Source organism: Dunckerocampus dactyliophorus, chromosome 6 (assembly GCF_027744805.1).
Source record: "Dunckerocampus dactyliophorus isolate RoL2022-P2 chromosome 6, RoL_Ddac_1.1, whole genome shotgun sequence".
Taxonomy (NCBI): Eukaryota; Metazoa; Chordata; class Actinopteri; order Syngnathiformes; family Syngnathidae; genus Dunckerocampus; species Dunckerocampus dactyliophorus.
In genome coordinates, this window is record NC_072824.1 from 11,921,543 (window position 1) to 11,940,796 (window position 19,254).

The window sequence follows — 19,254 nt, forward strand, 5'->3', positions numbered from 1 at the left end:
CTAGGGATGCTTATTTCAATATAAAACAGACACGGAAACAGGAGTTCAGAACATTGAGAGAGCAATTCTGCCCCGTGATTAGAATGAAAGTTTTAAAAAAAAACAATCAAAGAACTGTAGTCAAATGCCCATCCTTGGTATAGAGTGCTTTACATAGATTATAATGGAGCATCATGTAATCTGATTGAAAAGACACAAAAACAATAGATGATTTGTATTCATTTCCTATTAACAAAGCAACACACAGGCATCCTAATGCTCTTTTAAGTCATCAGCCAAAGAAACAGGTGTTGATCCCATTGTGAAACAGTGAACAACATGCAGCTAATAAATAGGCTAAGCCTGCTACCTGCCACTTGGGAGGCCAAAACATACTGACTCCCTTTGTAGTAACCTCCCCGCCCCCCGGCCCCCCCCCAAAAAAAACTCCAGGCCCTCAAACGCTCCCTCCCGCAGCAGTGTATGAATTATAGATTGTACTATATATATATATAACATATGCCCGGCCCATATGGCCAGCCCTGAGCAGAAATATCTCAAAGTCCTTAATTAACATTTTAGAGGGAAGATTCGGAGGCAGGAGATTCAGTCAGTGACCTATTTGGAGTCCGTAATCATCGCCCCATGCAAATGTGTTAATTGAGACAGATTTTCCCACTCCACAAATATGCAGGGGATGTGAATTGGACTTTTTTTTTGTTTGTCTCGGCCATCTGATCGAGTGTAATATTCAGTGCCTGAATGTAACGCATATATTTCTATACATATACTGTGTGTGTATATATATATATATACACATACATTATAAGTCGTTTCTTGCACTCTCATAGTGGCAAAGTGCCTGAATACAGCAAAAGATGACACAACAATTTCAGGTTGTTTTTTTGCACATACACAGTGGCAAAGTGCCACTGTGTATGTGGCATGACACAAGAAGACATTGCACTTTCACTGCATGTTATTTCTTTCATTCTGATGGTGGCCAAATCCCCGAGGATAGCAAAAGAAGATGTTGCCCTTTTGCATTGTTTCTTGCAATCTCACAATGGCAAAATATTACAAAAGAAGACACTACACTCCGACGACGTGTCTTGCAATCCAGTAGTGGCTAAGGATAGCAAAAGAAGACAGCATTTTTAGTTCTTTCTTCCACTCTCCCAGGGGCCATGTTGTTTATTGCACTCGCAGAGAAGGAAAGTGCCTGAGTGTCACACAAGAAGACTTGTACTTTTACTGTACGTTGGTTCTTGCACTCTCACGGTGGCAAATTACCCGGAATATAACAAAAGACGACACTCCACACTTTCACATCGTTTCCTGCACTCCCACAGCATATAGATGCCAGAGTATAACAAACGAAGAGCACACTTTCTTGCACTCTGGCAGTGTGTGTGACAAATAAAAACACTGCAGTTTTACATTGTTTCTTGCACTTTCACCGTGGCAAAGTGCCTGACACAAGAAGACACTGCACTTCAGTGGCAAAGTATCGGAGTACAATAAAAGAGTGAATTTTCAAATTGTTTCTTGCGCTCTCACAGTGGCCGAGTATGACAAAAGAAGGCCCTTTTACATTGTCTGGTGCACTCTCATCGAGGAAACGTGTCGAATATAACAAAAAAAAAAAAACAAACACGGCACTTCATGTTGTTTCTTGCACTCTAACAGTGCAAAAGCATCTGAGTAAAAGAAAAGATAATGAACTTTCAAGACGTTTCCTGCACTCTCACAGTGGCTATTTGAGTACGGTCGTCTCTCGCTACATCATGGTTCGAACATCGCGTCCTCACTCTATCGCAGTTTTTCACAAAATCATTGATTAATAAATTATTGCTGTTTCGTGGTTGAATACAGTCCTATTATTAGTAAAAAAAAAAAAAGCATATTAAAGCAAATTGTACTTACACTTGGCCTAAATGAAGCGTTTTCAAACATAAAAATGACTAACTGAACTAACATAGAAATACAAGGCAGAAGAAGCATTCTAATTGTGAATGTAGTATTCTACATTGGCCACTAGGTGTCAGTGTTCGGTGAGACAAGGACCAGACGTGATCGCCAGAAAAGGCATTTATTGCAGGTTTAAATTATCTGACAACAGATAAAATAACAATATAGTCATAGGTGTGTCAAAAATAACATGTTAACGGCAGTAACTAAATTATTGAATTAATTACGTTGAATTAATTATGTGAAAATAACGCATGCTCACCAGGGCAAGCACACCTCTGTTATCACAGCAGAAGGAGGCACAGTGTAGAATCCCCACAGTGATGCACACAGTCGGATGCTCTTTCTCGCTTTATTCTTACCTGAACACGTCAACAGCAGTGCAATTCCAAAACAATATCTTCTATGTCCAACTCACAAACACATCTCTAGTCCATTCTTCCTCAGAACGACGCTTCATCAGTCTCTTTACAAGAACACGAGATGCATTCAGGGACCCTCCGAACATCACAAAAACAGTTTTATTATGCGTGTATGCGTGGTCTAAATAAACAGAAAAGTGTCATTCAAATGTTCTGCTCCTAAGAGACTTGTGGTAGGCAAAGAGATTTTAAGACATATGTTCTATCTTTTTGCTTGATTTAAATTTTCAGTTCATTTAGAGCTGTTGATACACACAAATATATACAATTCTGTCCTGTCATTTTTCTTTCTGTTCATAAAATCCAATAAAATGGGCATATTTCAGACATATTTGCAAATAGTGATTAATCATGATTAATTCATTTAAAAACTGAGATTAATCTGACTTAAATGTTTAATTACTTGACAGCCCTACATAATAATATATAATCATAATAATAACATGAGCTACTGTTGGTGCCATAACCCATGACAAGCTAAAACTCAGCTCTGAACCTCCGACGTTACTTCCTGTCCTCCACACATCTGTCCACCCACCACTAAGGTCCACTGGGGAACACATTTACTGTTTTATATTCACTCATAGGAGCAGGAGTTTTATTTACATCTTAAATAGCTTATTTACTCTTATTATGTCTACTATATTGGGTAATATGAGTGTAAACAATTTAAAGCCGCCTTTACAATACACTGACGAGACAATAGCCACCGCTGGAAGTACGCTGTTCAGAAAAAAACAAGGAACTGCTAAAGTATGAGTCCATGTGATCTTATTTATGACTAAAATGTCTTATTTTCTCAGATTATATCGATTAAATTGGGTAATACGAATGTAAAGGTGACTATAGGGGTGTTATTTCAGGTCTAGAGGGTTCTAATAATGTTAAAAACCATATTTACAAGATCGTAAACAGGTTTTCTATGCCGTAATTACAAAAATATTCCTTTTATTAATATAGAAGCCTACTTTGTGGAAATTCACTTATCGCGGTCAAGTCTAGAACCAATTAACCGCAATAAACGAGGGACAACTGTATAAGAAAAAAAGACGAGGCACTTTTATGTTATTTCTTGCAGTCTCACAGTGGGGCACTGTCTAACAAAAGACGACACGGCACTTTTATGCTGTTTCGTGCATTCTCACAGAGGCAAAGTGTCAAGTATAACAAAAAAATGCTGCACTTTCGCCCTCTCTGCCATTTTGTGTTGACCACTTTAAGGCCAAATTGCCAGAGCACTGTGTAACAAACACTCTAGTGGTAGATTTTTCCATACATTCCTCCATTTTAAAGCACATGAACGACAATGTATCAATGCTTCCCACAAAGGACGACACACATACACACACTTAGTATTGTTATTTCTACAAATCCATCAAACTCCAGTTAACATCACCACAATTGTGGTTAAATGGCTTTCGTAGAAGGCTGATTTGTTAGCCATGAACATAAAACTTCCATGCTTCAGGTACAGGATTAAAAGGGAAGGGAAGGACGGAGGAGGGGAGAAAAAAAAAGAGAGTCCAGCCAACCTGCGAGAGATGGCAGCCTCTTCAAAAGACATCGGGCGGCACCGGCGATCTGTTCCACCGAGTGCGAGGGGACGTATGAAAGGCAGACATGGCCGCCGTGTGAGCGTCTGCCAAAGCTACCTCAGGGAGAAATGGTGGAAAAATACTATTTTTCACACAGCCATCTCAAGAGGGGGGATGCAAAATTAGGGGAAAAGAGGATGAAGGGATGAATTAAAAAGTGTGGGATGGATCGATAGATGGATGAGTGGAGTGGGTCTTCATTCTTTTGCTTCATTTGTGGGTGATGGGGGTCAAAAGGACAGCCACATGCTGTTGAGATGACACGAGGTGCGTTACAAAGTTCCAGGACTGTTCATGTTGATCACATTCTTCCATGTGAGGGGCATCGGCCACTGCAAGTTCTTGGCACAGGGCCAAACGATCAGCCAGTAAGGCTCCAAAGAGATCTTGGAGTGTTCCCGTCTTTCAGTGCACAAGAAGAGGTGAGAGCCGCAGGACAACTAGTGGCTGCTCACAATGCCCTGAGTAGCCAACAGTTCCTGGCCGAGAAGAACCTCACCGTGCTGGAGCAACTCCCTACTCGCCCAAACCTGGGTCTGTATGATGTTTTTTTCCTCTTTCCCAAGCTCAAGATGGTCAAGGGGAAGCGTTTTCAAAACGTCAATGACATCAAGACGGCCTTGACGCCGAAGCCGTGAAGGATCCCAGGAGAATCCTTCTGGGAGTGCATGAAGGCGTTGCAAAGAAGGCGGGGAAAGTACATCAGACTCCAGGGGGATTACTTTGAAGGGGAAAACTTGTAGTGTGTAGCTTGGATTTGAACTATATCTTTTGTGACGCTAGTCCTGGAACTTTTTTGACACACCATGTACTGTATTTTCTATAATCTATGGAAGATAATGTAATTAGTAGTAAGCTCACTTTCAGAGCAACCGGAAACAACTTTATAGTCATTTGTTTCAGGGCACTTGAATATATACTGCTCAAAAAAATTAAAGGAACACTTCGAAAACACATCAGATCTAAACTGGGGGAAAAGCCCCCACGTGCTTGTACGCATGCCTGACAACGTCGGGGCATGCTCCTAATGAGACTACGGATGGTGTCCTGGGGGATCTCCTCCCAGATCTGGACCAGGGCATCAATGAGCTCCTGGACAGTCTGAGGAGCAACCTGGCGGCGCCGGATGGACCTAAACATAATGTCCCAGAGGTGTTCTATTGGGTTTAGGTCAGGTGAACGTGGGGGCCAGTCAATGGTATCAATTCCTTCATCCTCCAGGAACTACCTGCATACACTATCCACATGAGGTCGGGCATTGTCGTGGACCAGGAGGAACCCAGGTCCCACTGCACCAGCGTAGGTTCTGACAATGGGTCCAAGGATTTCATCCCGATACCTAATAGCAGTCAGGGTGCCATTATCTAACCTGTAGAGGTCTGTGCGTCCTTCCAGGGATATGCCTCCCCAGACCATCACTGACCCACCACCAAACCGGTCATACTGAATGATGTTGCAGGCAGCATAATGTTCTCCACGGCATCTCCAGACCCTTTCACGTCTGTCGCATGTGCTCAGGTTGAACTTGCTCTCATCAGTGAAGAGCACAGGGCACCAGTGGTGTAGTTGCCAATTCTGGTGGTCTATGGCAAATGCCAATCGAGCTCTACGGTGCTGGGCAGGCCCACTACAGGACGTCGGGCCTTCAGGCCACCCTCATGGAGCCTGTTTCTGATTGTTTGGTCAGAAACATTCACACCAGTGGCCTGCTGGAGGTCATTTGTAGGGCTCTGGCAGTGCTCATCCTGTTCCTCCTTGCACAAAGGAGCAGATACCGATCCTGCTGAGGGTTGAAGGACCTTCTATGGCCCTGTCCAGCTCTCCTGGAGTAACTACCTGTCTCCTGGAATCTCCTCCATGAGTCCAGGTACCGCAGTGATGCCCTGGTCCAGATCTGGGAAGAGATCCCCCAGGACACTACGGACACCATCCGTAGTCTCATTAGGAGCATGCCCCGACGTTGTCAGGCATGCGTACAAGCACGTGGGGGCCACACAAACTACTGAGAATCATTTTGAGTTGCTACAATGACATTTTAGCCAAATGGACCAGTGTGCTGCATCATTTTTTCACTTTCATTTTTGGGGTGTCTTTGATTTCCCCCCTCTATAGGGTGATCATTTTCATTTCTATCAAATGATGTGGCATCATTTTGTTACTAATACATCACCCAATTATTATCAGGAAAGATATTCAAGATCATTTTTCCCCCAGGTTAGATCTGATGTGTTTTCAAAGTGCTCCTTTAATTTTTTGAGCAGTGTATTAAATTCCCATCCCTCATGTAGCGTGCTTCTTACACTCAACAAAAATGTCTTCATCTTCATGTGATAAACTCAAAGTTATTATATGTTCACAAAAGGCCCGTTTCTCTCAAATATTATTCACAAATATGTGTAAATCTGTGTTAGACGGTATCATTATTGCACAGGTGTGCCTTAGGCTGGCCACAATAAAAGGGCCACTCCAAAATGTGCAGTTTTTTTACATCTACTAGAATGTATTTTCTCTGACCTTGTGAATATTGTCATTCATCCGAGTTGTATTCTCAGGGATCGAGGGATTGAATCGATGGGAATTGGACTGTTCAGGTTGTCTTAGAAGACGTTTCGCCTCTCATCTGAGCAGGCTTCATCAGTTCATGCTCAAAGACTGAGTGGGACACACACCTCTCAGACTAGATAGGACAGCGCTCTGAGTTCAGCTCAGCTGAGTTCAGCTTGAAATGATACCAAAACACTGCTACTTGTTTTTATGGGAAAACATATAGCATTTTCACAGTAATTGACACAAAAAAACAGCATTTTAAGGGGAAATATGAATATTTTTTGGTTGGAAACACTATTATTGCATGTTGGCAAATAAAACCTTTTTTTCTGGCATAATACTTTTAGCTTGAAAATATGTTTTTTAAAGGAAAATATGAATCAATGGACAAATGGAAAAAAAAGCAATTTTGTGGCTATACACACACACACACACACACACACACACACACACACACACACACACACACACACATATATATACTGTACATATACATATATCATATGACAAAATATCATGTTGTGACCACAAACTATATAATTTTTGTGGCCAAATATTGCAGCCATTGTTGGCCCGTTCACTTTTGTGGCAAAAACACATTCTTAATGGCAAAACACATTTTTGTGGCAAAAAAAAAAAAAAAAAGCACCATGTCAGCCATTTTTATGGACTGTGTGCAGTTGTGTCTGCAAAGGTTAGTGCAGGAGAAGTGGCCCTCACAATGTCGGACAAACCAGATAAATTGTTTTGTTTTGTGAGATTTCCCACTAATTTCTTGTAATAAAATGTTGACAAGGTTAGAAGCACTGCGCTGAAATATGCAGATGTAAATAATTTATATAATTTCTATCATTCTACACAAAAAGATGTCACAAATCTTAGTGATTTTGTAGCAAAATACTGAATTTGTGTGTCCAAATACATTAGTTTAAGGCAATATGTGGTGCTTCAATTTGGCCACATTTGTGAATTGTGGTGCAGATAATGTTAAGCTTGTCTCTGTATACTGTAAAACAAAAATTTTGTCATTTTGTAATAATCCATTTTGATAAATCGCGTGATTGTACAAAACACCTAACGACAGAGCTTGTAAGATGTTAGTTTCAAGGTAGAATGTTTTATGGGGGGCAAAATGTTGCGGTTTTGCGACTAAATATGGCATTTTGTTGCTGCATGATGGCCATATTTGTGGAAAGCCATTGGTGCCAAGTACAGCATGTCTCTTATGCAGGAGGAGTGAAGCTATGTTGCTGGATGAACTTTTTAATGCAGCCTACTTTTTAACTTTCTTGTGTTGCGTTCGGTTTCCCTCCAGGGGTGTTAAAAGAAGGGCTTTTGCAAAATAACAAATGTAAATTCAACCATGTTATTAGTGGATGTCAGGACAGGGTAGTTGTGCCAGCCTTATTTCCAAGCTAAATGTAAAAATGTATTTCACCAAACTGCCAGGGAGACATGTTTGTCCGTATTGTGACACACCTGAACATCAGCTCAGGCTGGCACGCCGCCTGTAAACTATACTGATCTTGCTCGACAGGCTCGCCCATAACTGCTGCCTTCAGATAATAGCATGCCAATTATAACACAGGACGTTCCAGCTAGGCTGCAACATTTTTTCTACTACATCGCTTGCACTTCATACCTCCTTACTTATGGACTTACTTCTCCATGTGGCCTTACTCAGGCCTTTTCATGGGCCAAACCACACTCTGCTCCGGCCTCCGAGTGCTTTTAACAATGAGGTTGGAGCTGGTACAATCAGCCCTTTGTGTCACTAGGGGTGTTTTTCTGCGGTTATGCTTCTAATACAGCAGAGTTAACCGCAACAGCCAGGAAGCATGGAATTGCATTACAACGCACAGAGAGCACGAGTGAATAAATCAAGACATTAAGCCTGTATCAAATGTCCCACTCAATTACATCTTAGTTGGAAACAACACTCTTTTATTTAATCCTATGGAATAGTGAAGGTGGCCTCCCCACGCACCACCACTCCTCCCCACCCACTCCCAGCCTGGCACCAACCAACAGCTTGGCCTCCACTTGCCTGAGAAGTTCAGCGGTTGGTTCTCGACAACAACCGCGGGTGCAACCAACTGTGAAATCATATACCTACAATCACAACACAACCACAGGGAGCACAATCACTGCTGATGACACACCGTTGTTTTAATGGTGCATTTACCTCTGCCTTATTGACAGATAATTGGAGGGGTGATGTTACAAATGACTAGTTTTCAGAAGCTTGTGTTGATGTTCTGGTATGCAGGTACAAAACGTGTTGTATTTGATACTGGAATTGAAAAAATTAAGATTAAGTGAACCATTCGATCGTGGTGATGCAAATAATATTGCTAACAGTATTTATTAGGGGTGTAATCATACATGTATTGGTAATTGGATTTTTCAATACGGTATAGAGGCGTATTTCCCACACCGTACACATTAAGTGAGGGACAGCAAGTGTACCCACTAATACAGTGTAACCCAGCCTTGGACTGGCGAGCATCAAGACTAGCGATTATTCAGACAGTGAAGTCCGTGCATCGTTGCACTTTCCTAAAAAGAAAAGGGGGGGTCTGAATTGTATTTATTGTATTGTATTTATTGGAGAACTTGCAGTTTTTTGAGGTTCCATTTAAAAATGATCATTAAAGCTTTTTACACAAAGCTAAGATGTTTTATGTGTTGCAGATGAACTGAACCATGACCTTAAAGACTGTTTTATGCTTTCTGCATAAACAAGTTGTGTTTTAAGTCAAGTTGTTTGGTTTTTATTTTCCTTTGCCGTGTTTGTCTTTTGTAAGCACATTCTCCTGCCGGGGTACAAGTCCCTGTGGTGGGAAGAATGACGAGCCGTGATTGCAGCACTCCTATTGAGAGGACAAATAAATACAACACAATTCCTCTTCTTCAAGAAGTAGACACACAAGTGTCGCCATGTTGGAAGTCTAGTAAACAATGGCAAACTTCTTCCGCTCTACTTTAGTACCGTGGTAGACGTGTGTTTTCGATACACTGCCCCCTGCAGTTTGGGAGCAGACGCCGCACGGAGTCTAAAGTCACACGTGGTTTCTTGTGGATCGCGGTTCGTTCGAGCGGACAATATAACCCAGCCTTAACACCGAGGTACGTACCGAACTGTGACTACGCCGTACCGTTACAGCCGTAGTGGTTATACAATTTGTAAACCAAATTTTTCAAGGAAAAAACAAAAAAATTGCACAAAAACTTGGGAGGTTCAACCAACTTCAGCTCAATGAGCAACTGATAAAATCAAATGAATTTTGCTTTTTCTTTGGCTTTTTCCATCATTTCTTTTACGATGTCACCACAGTTTTGAACCAGTAAAGGCAAAGAAGACAATGCTCATAACCACATTATAATGGGAGTGTCTGTGTGTTGCGTGTCGTTACAATAGATGGCATCGTAACACAGCCTCTTAACACACCTCATAAACACCCGGTTTGCCAGAGAATAAGAAAATGTAGCAGGAGGGAATTCAGTGTGGTCGGCTTAGTGACTCAAAAAAGCCCCAAACAACAAATCTAGGGACTTTTTTTCCTGGTCTTATTGGACACTTTTTGAGATTCTAGCATGTAAGAACCTATCGCTCTTCGGGTCCTGCTGTGGGCCCCCACCCACATCTAAGACTATCCATCCCCGCTATCGCCACTACCCAATGTCACAGATGTGTGACATCACAGTCCTGGTTGCCCAGTACAATATGGCTGAAGTGACCCTTTGTCTACATTGATAAAACAAGAAAGGTTAACACGCTCCCTCTGCAAATGTCTCTTGTCATCAAACTATAGACTTACAGTTATAGTATAGTTATACTATAGTATAGTATATTTTATATTTGAACTGTTTCTAATGGGAACATGTATTTTAAATATGAACAAATCAGAGGTAAAATTTTTTGGCCTTAGAGGCCCCACTGTATTTGCTGTTTTGATTCACTGTAGATGACAGATGAGGCCTTCTAGAAAATACAAGCAACAAAAAGACACAGAGACCATACATATCATTCAAAATGGCAGGAATTATATAAGCATTCAGGTTTTTGTTGCTAACAGTATTTCTTGAAATCATCAACATTTTGAAAACTACTAATGTTTTGGTCATTTACTGGTCAAATAAATTAAATTGTATTTTTTTAACCCCAAAAAAATAACATTCTAACGGCAGGCAATACTTCTTCTCGGGAATTCAAAAAGAAAATTTGACATTAAATCAGGAAATAATTACAATTTTTTAGTATTTCATAAACAGGTAAATGTGAAAATGAATGGATAATTAGCTACATGCTAACTTATTTCCACTTTTTTTTAACTGCTTCTGCTTAAAGCAAGGGTGTCCAAACTTTTTCCACTGGGGGCCGCATACATAAAAAAATTAATAAATATAGACTGAAGAAGAACTTTATTAAAATTCACAAACCCAACCCCGTGTAGGTCAGAATATGAAAAAATGTGAAATATATTTGAAGAAAAAAACAGCCTACACCTAAACTCTGTATGTGATGGTTGGCAAAAAAGGTGATGTACCTGTGTAATATTTTGTATCATTCAATATTTAAACTTTTTCTTGTAATATTACAACTTTTAAATATTATTGAACTATGCCACAGGCCAAATAAAAAGCAAGCTGCGGGACGCAAATGGTCACTGGGCCACACTTTGGACACCACCGAAGAAATCTGATTCAGGAGAGGTTTTGCCTATTGGTTAACATGAGCGTCTTTTTTTAGGAGGTTAAAACACTTGTTGGGGGGGCACAAAGGCTCTCTGTGTGCCTCACCTTCCCCGCCCCCTTGTAGCCACTGCAGAGTGTCATCAAGTGCACAAATGAAGCGCTCCTTAATAAGGCTACATTTAAAAAATGCCAGAAAACCTGATGCTGAAGATGCACCATCCACGCATGCTGCATTTGTGTTTGAGACACTCACTTGTGCAAACAAATCAGCCATTGCACAAAATGCCTTTTAAAACATGCAGCTCTCATCATGTCAGACTTTATAGCATTTACTGTCTGCTGTGCTACTAAATAAAACACATATGTTTCAACAGAGCTACAGGCCAAGTAACTCAAATGTAAGCAAACATCAATGAGTTTAATGCACACACACACACACACACACACACACACACACACACTGTCTCCATGCAGCCAACAAAAGACAAACTATTGAGTTACACAGCACGTACCATTATAGTGTGAGGAGATCTGCCAACACTCTCAATGCCCCATTTTCCTTTAAAAGTTCAGCTTCCCCAAAAAAGTGAGAGAGGGAGCAAGACTTGCTCTCTTGGCTGTTGCCGGAAGCACACACACACGCACAAAAAAACAAAAACAGCAGCCACTCTCAAAAGTGAGTCCACTCTGCAAGATCGCAGGAAAAGACGACAAGGAAAGCTCCTTTTTCTGACTTTTTGTTTTTTGTTTTCAACGTCACTCGGCCATGCTCTGCGGAGACGTCCGCGCCAAAAGTGTCCAAAGGGAGCCAAACTTGTCCTGCAGATTGCTTTCGCGTTTTCACTCCCTCACATACGAAACAAACAAACACACACACACAAAAAAAACGTTGAAGACAAGCGGACGGGATGCGAAGTAAGTACAATTCCCTTTGTGTTCTTTTTCTGTCTGGCTGCTTCTCGCCAGCTTAAAAAAATAACAAGTGCTGGCTGCTTCGCGAGTCGTGCGTCCGATCTGTTTTACTCTCTCTCTCCCTCGCTCCCTCTCTCTCTCTCTCTCTCACTCTAGCTCTCTCTCTGTCTCTCTCTCTCTCTCTCTGTGGGGGGGTCGAAACGCGCAGTCGACGAAATAGGGTGGGGGGGCTTATTGCCTCCACTGCCTCCACCTTAAAGATGAGAAACGCTTCCAAATCTGAACTTCATGCGTAAATCGGTGCGTAAAAATAATCCGTTTTAACGGCATAAAAACGAGCACCCACGAAGTAGCACACACACACACACATGCACACACACACCTTGCATGCACAAAACCTATATGGGTATTTTACACTATCGGTAGAGAAAGGGAGGGGGTGAATTATTAATAAAGCGAGTCGAGGTGAGCAGTCTGTGGAGCGGCCACCGCGAGCAGCTGGGGCTTTAGGAGCATTATTGGCACCGGGCGGGGGGTTAAATCACGGACGTCGGGGATTAGACCATACCTCTTTTCTGTGCATGTATGTGGGCGTGTGTGTGGAACCTTAATGGTCCAACGTGGCGCAATAAAGAGAAGATGTCACAAAAAAAAACAAAGTTATACACTCTTGGTCATGTTAAGCAAGCACTTGAATATTTGTTATGGCTAAATTCTCGTACATGCTTGCATGTGAATGAGGCTGCAAACGTGATGTTCACAACGTTGTCGCGTGCATGTTTGAGAGGTCATGACCTGCAGAAGTCAAGTTCAACACAATACTTTCTTTTTTTTAGTAAACAAATACACATATATGGTATGTGGTACGTGGAAACTAGAAGTGTTGCAAAACAACAAATGGCATTTTAAAACATAAGTTTAAAAAAAACATCTCCAAAACGTGATGACGTGTTAAATACATGTATTTAAAACGTGTTTAAAACCTACATTGATGGCGTGTGTGCGTCTGGTTATCTGTTATTTAAGCCCATACATTCCTGCAATATGACGGCTGCATGAATAATTCACCAATGACCTCCCCTCACATTTGGTTATCTCAATTATTCATTTTCTAATCGAATTTTTTATTTGCTGTTTTTGTTCTATGGCCCAATTTAGCACGGCCTCTGCATGGACGGACACACAAACACACACACACACACACACACAGCGTACACGCAACACTTCTGAGTTATCGAGCTTTATAATGTGATTAACCTCACCTAAAAAATAAACAAAAGCGATATGGTGATGTGTGTGAATTTTAAAATGGAAAATTGTGTCAAATCAAGTGTAAATATTACCGTATAATTTGTATTTTGGCAACACAACCCATTCAAATCTACACGTCTTTCCACACTAACGACAAATACAAGCCCAACCCAATATTTTGTTGTTTATGGTCGGTTTTATGTTTGACGTACACCGTCTTTCTTTCAAAATATGGTCCTGTAATTTTTATAGATTAAATAAATAATTACATAATATAAGAGAACAGAGGGGGTAGTTAACATTTTCCTAAATTCAATGTTCATTGAGTAAGACTTACGTCACGTTCTTTTCTGTCACATTGGTTCATTTTTTAAATAACTAACTATAATTAAACATTTATAAATCCATCGTATAATGCAATATATATTATATTGTTAATTATTATTCGATTGTAATGCTATTTTTGTGTCGTTGCAGACACTGGGAGCTGCTGCATGGACATTGGCCTGTTTGGAGGAATTACCAATTGATCGGGAAAAAACGTGTATAACATTATAAAATATGTGTAATAAATAAACAGGTGTCATCATAAAAACATGTGTTAACTCGATGTGGAAAACAAAAATTGTGAATGGCATTAAGTAGCCTAATTTTTGTCTAATTACATTTTTTAATGAGGTGGAGATGCACTGCGCGTGTGTGTGCCTCTGTAGGCCCAGGAATCTCAGGTAAAACGATTTTTTTTTTCCTTTAAAAAATAAAAATAAGCCAATTTATAGTATACATTATCTCATATATACTACTAATAAAAGATGTAATGTGAGAGTTTACAGAGCACCGGTGATGATCAGAAAGGTATCTCTGTGGTTACATGAATGGGTGTAAATGACAATATTGCCTGCCATCATGGAAATGTGCACAAAGAGACAATCTGATCCAACAAGTCGTTCAAAAATATAAAAACGTGTTGCCAACTTGAGAGAAATGTGTTCCTTAAAACATTGCAGTGAATCATTAACGAAAAAACCGAGGACACACACTTAGTCAATTCATGTGGCTTAAATAATAATGTATGATGCCTCACCATATGTGTATAGCAGTTGGCCTCATTTCTGTTCGTTTTTTTTTTTTTTTTTTACTATTTAACACTGCTGTCTTTTGAGTATGAACCATGCTTTAAAATATGTAAATGCAATTATACACAATAAACTAAGGCATGGGAAAATCCTGCTTCATGGTCCTTTTTTTAATAATACATTTTAAAATGACATTTGGGTTGCTTATAAAAAACTAAACTTGTAACGTTAATGGTTGGCATGCTTTATGGGGTAAATTTCGCTGCTTTAAGGAAAGCCCAGAGTTTTCACCCCAGAACCTTTAAAGCACTTCATCAAGCCACAGCATAAAGGTTATAAAAGCATGCTGTTTTAAAGAGCAGGCAGCAGCTTTATGTGGCCTACAAACCCCTAGAACCTCACTGGGACAAGAAGAGGAGCAGACTTTCTAGCAAGAGGCATGAGAAAAGTTCACACATTTTTTTTTATAATTGTCAGATCATGGAGTGGAAATGAAATCAACAAATGGCTTCCTTTCTGATTCTGAAATAGCAAAAAGTGCAGGGATAATTCCTTTACCAAAATAAATAAATACTGTTATGGTAGAAAATGGTAGTGCATAAACAATAAATGACCTGACGGTTCCCCAGGCGAATCAAACAAAATTACATTGATTTATCTATGAAAAAATGATAAAAATACACAGGAAAAATTGTAGTAAAATTTCTAGCAAAGGGCAGAAAAGGGGCAGTCACATACTGTACATTTAAGCAAAATTAAAAATATTTATTAACACAACAACAAATTAAAGGTGTGTCATTGGCAGCTTTTAAAAAATATTTTAGTTACATTTATCGGCATGGTACAAAATAAAATCACAAACACAAACATAGTGGCAATCAAAACACAGCTTTATTCTCTTTGTTAAGACAGATTTTTGTTTAATACAGCTCTGCAAGTGTACCTAATCTCGTGGGCAGAGTGATGCCTTTAAATTGGGCAACATAGCATGGCAAAATAGGCCCACAAGATGGTTGCTTCTCCGCGTGCGGAGTGCAATAAGAGGTATGGGAGGACAAACAAGGCCCTTTTTGTTTTAGCGGTGGGCCAGGCAGGCAGGCACAGTGCACAAGTGTTGTCTAGCATCACAAATGTCCAAATGTTGGCCTGGATGGACACCGGGGGGGCCCTTTGCACGCTCACCATGGCCATGCCAGTAGAGCAGCAGCAGCAGCAAAGTCTGCATTGAGCAAGTGAAGAGAGGAAATGCACATATAGCAAGTGCAGATGGAAGGGAGAAGGCTAAATTATTTAGAGTGCAGCAGAAAAAGAACAGAAAGAGAAGCTGCTAAGCGGCCTTTGAAGGGGTGAGGAATGCTCGACCCTGGCACAGGAGAATGAAATGGAGGGTGCCCTTTTTTTTCCCTATCCGACTGCTGCCAGGCCATCACATTCCCACTCCAGACTCTTGGAGAGGTTAACATTTGTAAGCCAACAGTGGTTTCCTGCAGGAGGTTGTTCACTGCTGCATTTAGAGCGACAAGGGCCTCGAAAATGACCCCAATCAGAATGAATGATGTGTCTAAAAGCACTTGCTTTCAATAATGACATTCATATTTGTGGCTTTTTACTGAGTAGTTGCATGCACAGACATGCATAGGACAGGACTATGATTGCATTTGAAGGGTGAACCAAGATTGTCCATAACTAGGAATCGATATTTGTGAAGCTTTAGATAAACTGTGTCAAACTGCGGTTGATTAAAAACCAGGGGTCCTGAACCACCAGGCCACCAGTTTTAGAAATAAAAACATCAAATGTCATCCATTTTGGAAATACGGTAAGTACGTTTATTTTATTTGAAAAACAATATAAAAAAATGCATATTATTCTGATGTCACATCGGGGTCAAAGTTGGGCGCATGCCATCACTTCCTAATGAGCCAAACCAACCCTGTCCGTCAGGAGCTTGAAACACAACATGAGCCGGTCTATGGGTTGAGAAAGGTTGGGTTCGTCGGATTAAACGCATCTTGAAGGAACTGAGTCAAATGGAGTGCATTACTTGGCTGTAAACAGCAGAGGCGCTGTTGATTCAGTCTCAACTAGTCTCATGAAGCACATGATGTGATCTGGGGTGATATTCTGTTCAACACAACACTGGCATTGAAAGAGGAGTTCAGAACATTCACACCAATGTTTCCCAGCAAAAAGCGCAAAACAGTGCAGTAGGCAGTAATTTTAGTTTTGCTTGCAGTCAAGTGTTTCGTTTTAAGGTCCATCCATCCCATGCAAACCCTTCCGCTTATCTGAGATCGGGTTGAGGGGCCAGCTTCCTTCTACCCATTTGCTTCATCCAGCTCCTCCTGGCGGATGCTAAGGCGTTCCCAGGCCACCTGGGAGACATAGGACCTGTGCCACACAGATACGTTCCTGGGATTTTTTTTTTTTAATGTCCACACTGTGCCAGATTAGTAAATAGTTGCATGTAAACGGGAACCGTAACAGGATGAAAACAATGTAATACATAAGGCACACCTAAACAGACACGCAGACAGAACCACGTGACACCAAAATTATAGAAGAAGAAAGAACACATGCGCATACAGTCCGTCATCTTCTGCTTTCTACAATGTCTAGATCAGGGGTCGGCCACCTTTACCATCAAAACAGACATTTTGCCTCCTCTTCCAGTAAAAAAAAAACATTCTCGGGAGCCGCAAAACATTACACTGCTTATAAACTTTTAAAATTGTAATCTTTTTCAAATGTTACCTGTTACAACCACAAAATATAACAAACTGAAGTGCGCCTACATGCATAGACCTACTTTGAAATAATATAAAGACTTAACTCTGGAAGTTAAAATTAAAACAAAATGTAGCCAACTTTAGGATGAAAAAGTCCATCAGAGGTCACAGAGTCTAGATGCATTCATGGACTTGTGGTGAGTCGGAGCTTTCACATTCATTTAGAAAATACAAATTTCCCCCATTTCGGTGTTAAAAAAAAAAATCACCGCGTTCGGCGAAGGTAGTCGCAACACGGAGGCTGAAAAGCCGCATGCGGGTTGCAGACCCCTGGTCTAGACTGACGACGAAGTAGAATTATTTCTGCGAGTCATTTTGGAGTATTAGACAAAAAAATATCAGGAGAATGCCGACTGGGGTGAGTCATGCCAGTCGAAGTAATCAGATATGTTGTCGGCTCGTCACATCTGGTCATGTGACGGCGACTGGGTGGTGACGCCATCGTTTTCAGAAAGTAGCGGTTTACTTATCTACACGGCAACGATAAGCCGGCATTTTCAGGTTCCCTTGTTTCCGTGTGGATGAAAAGCTGAAATACTTTGCCGTTTTGACCTGAAAACGTTCCGTGTGGACAGCCCCATGGGCTCTCCAACATGTCCCGGGTCTCCCCCGAGGCCTCCTATACATCGGACCTCCCCTGAACACCTGTCCAGGGAAGCGTTCGGGAGGCATCCTAATAGTTTGGAGGTAGTAACAGTATTGCTACTGCACTGCAGAATATAGTTTTCTGATGACGGTCAGACGAATTAAACCCAAACCAAGTCCAAATGATAGATATTGGACTGGGCTTTTCCCTTTCAGCCATGTTTACTTCTTACACTGATCATGCGTTGCAGCTTGTTGCTCTCATTTCTAAGGGTCGCAGCTAGATTGCTTCATCAATATGCGTTACTGCGATAGTAGATTTAATTCTATCGCCCTATCTCCAAAGTTGTAGCATTTCTAGGGCTGCAACTAATTATTTTCTTAGTCGATTAATCTGAAGCTTGTTGTTTTGACTAATTGGTTAGACCCTAGACGGACTAGATTAATATGAACACAAAGAGTAAGTGGTTTGGTCCACGACATGCCAGAAAAGAGGCAAACCAATCAATGTCAATCATTGTTTTCCAAAGTAAAAGCTGATGTGTCTTGTTTTGCCTAAAACACAAACATAACTGGTCTGCTTTCATGGATGATGAAGGAATGTTTAACAATATTCACATTTGAGAGGCTGAAATCAGAGGATATTTACATTTTTCATAATCAAAGAACGATTATCAAATGCCAAAATAGTTCATCGAATAATCATCGATTAATTGTTGCAGCTCACCCATTACTACTTGATACTATCATAATCAATTCAATATTAAATAAGATAACACGTACTGTATTTGTTAGTGATCAAGCTATTTCCTGGTTCATGCAAGGATGATGGACAAATGGGCAGTGCTGCTACGTTTCTGGACGTTACCCAGGTGCTCACCAACATTTAATGGGTACTTCTGTCACCACCTCTTTACTTCCATGGATGTCCGTTTGGTATTTTACACACACTTCTGCCAAAAGTAGCTGACCATCTATTGTTTGTCTGATGTTTTTCTTTATGTTACTTGTAATGTCTGAAACAAATAAATCATACCTTACCAAAATGACAGCTGTCGAAAAGCTGGTATGAGCATGATTCACTGACTATGTTAACAATCATCATGCATGTGTATAATTTAAAATGATGTAACACCAGGAAGTACTTCTTTGATTCTTCAGCAGGCCTTCTATCCTGCTGAACCTCTAAATCTTTAATTGGGCGTTTTAATTGCTGTTTTATTGCTCTTATGAAAGGGTGAACCTGTTGCACTTCTTTAGGTTCATTGTGTTACCAAGCACTCAGCTGTGACACAAAGGTCATGACACTTCAGCACATCCGTCCATCCATTTTCTGTGCCACTTATCCTCACTAGGGCCGCGTGTATGCTGGAGCCTATCCCAGCACAACCATTAACTCATATTGTAAAACATTGTAATACTGCCTTAT

The 19,254-nt window shown here is 40.7% G+C and overlaps 1 protein-coding gene across 9 annotated transcripts in view; it reads right to left on the bottom strand.

Moving 5' to 3' along the window:
* LOC129183275 (nuclear factor 1 X-type-like) overlaps window positions 1-12,255 on the bottom strand; it is a 153,736-nt gene extending 141,481 nt beyond the window's left edge. For 2 of the 9 annotated variants that reach the window (XM_054780348.1, XM_054780346.1), the window contains exon 1: window positions 11,725-12,254. In XM_054780348.1, the coding sequence (XP_054636323.1) occupies window positions 11,725-11,727 (3 nt within the window). In that variant the 5' untranslated portion in view covers window positions 11,728-12,254. Of the gene's footprint in view, window positions 1-11,724 lie in introns of all 9 variants that reach the window. The other 7 variants (XM_054780344.1, XM_054780343.1, XM_054780352.1 and 4 more) reach the window with 5 other exon arrangements.
* Between the last annotated feature and the right edge of the window lie 6,999 nt (window positions 12,256-19,254).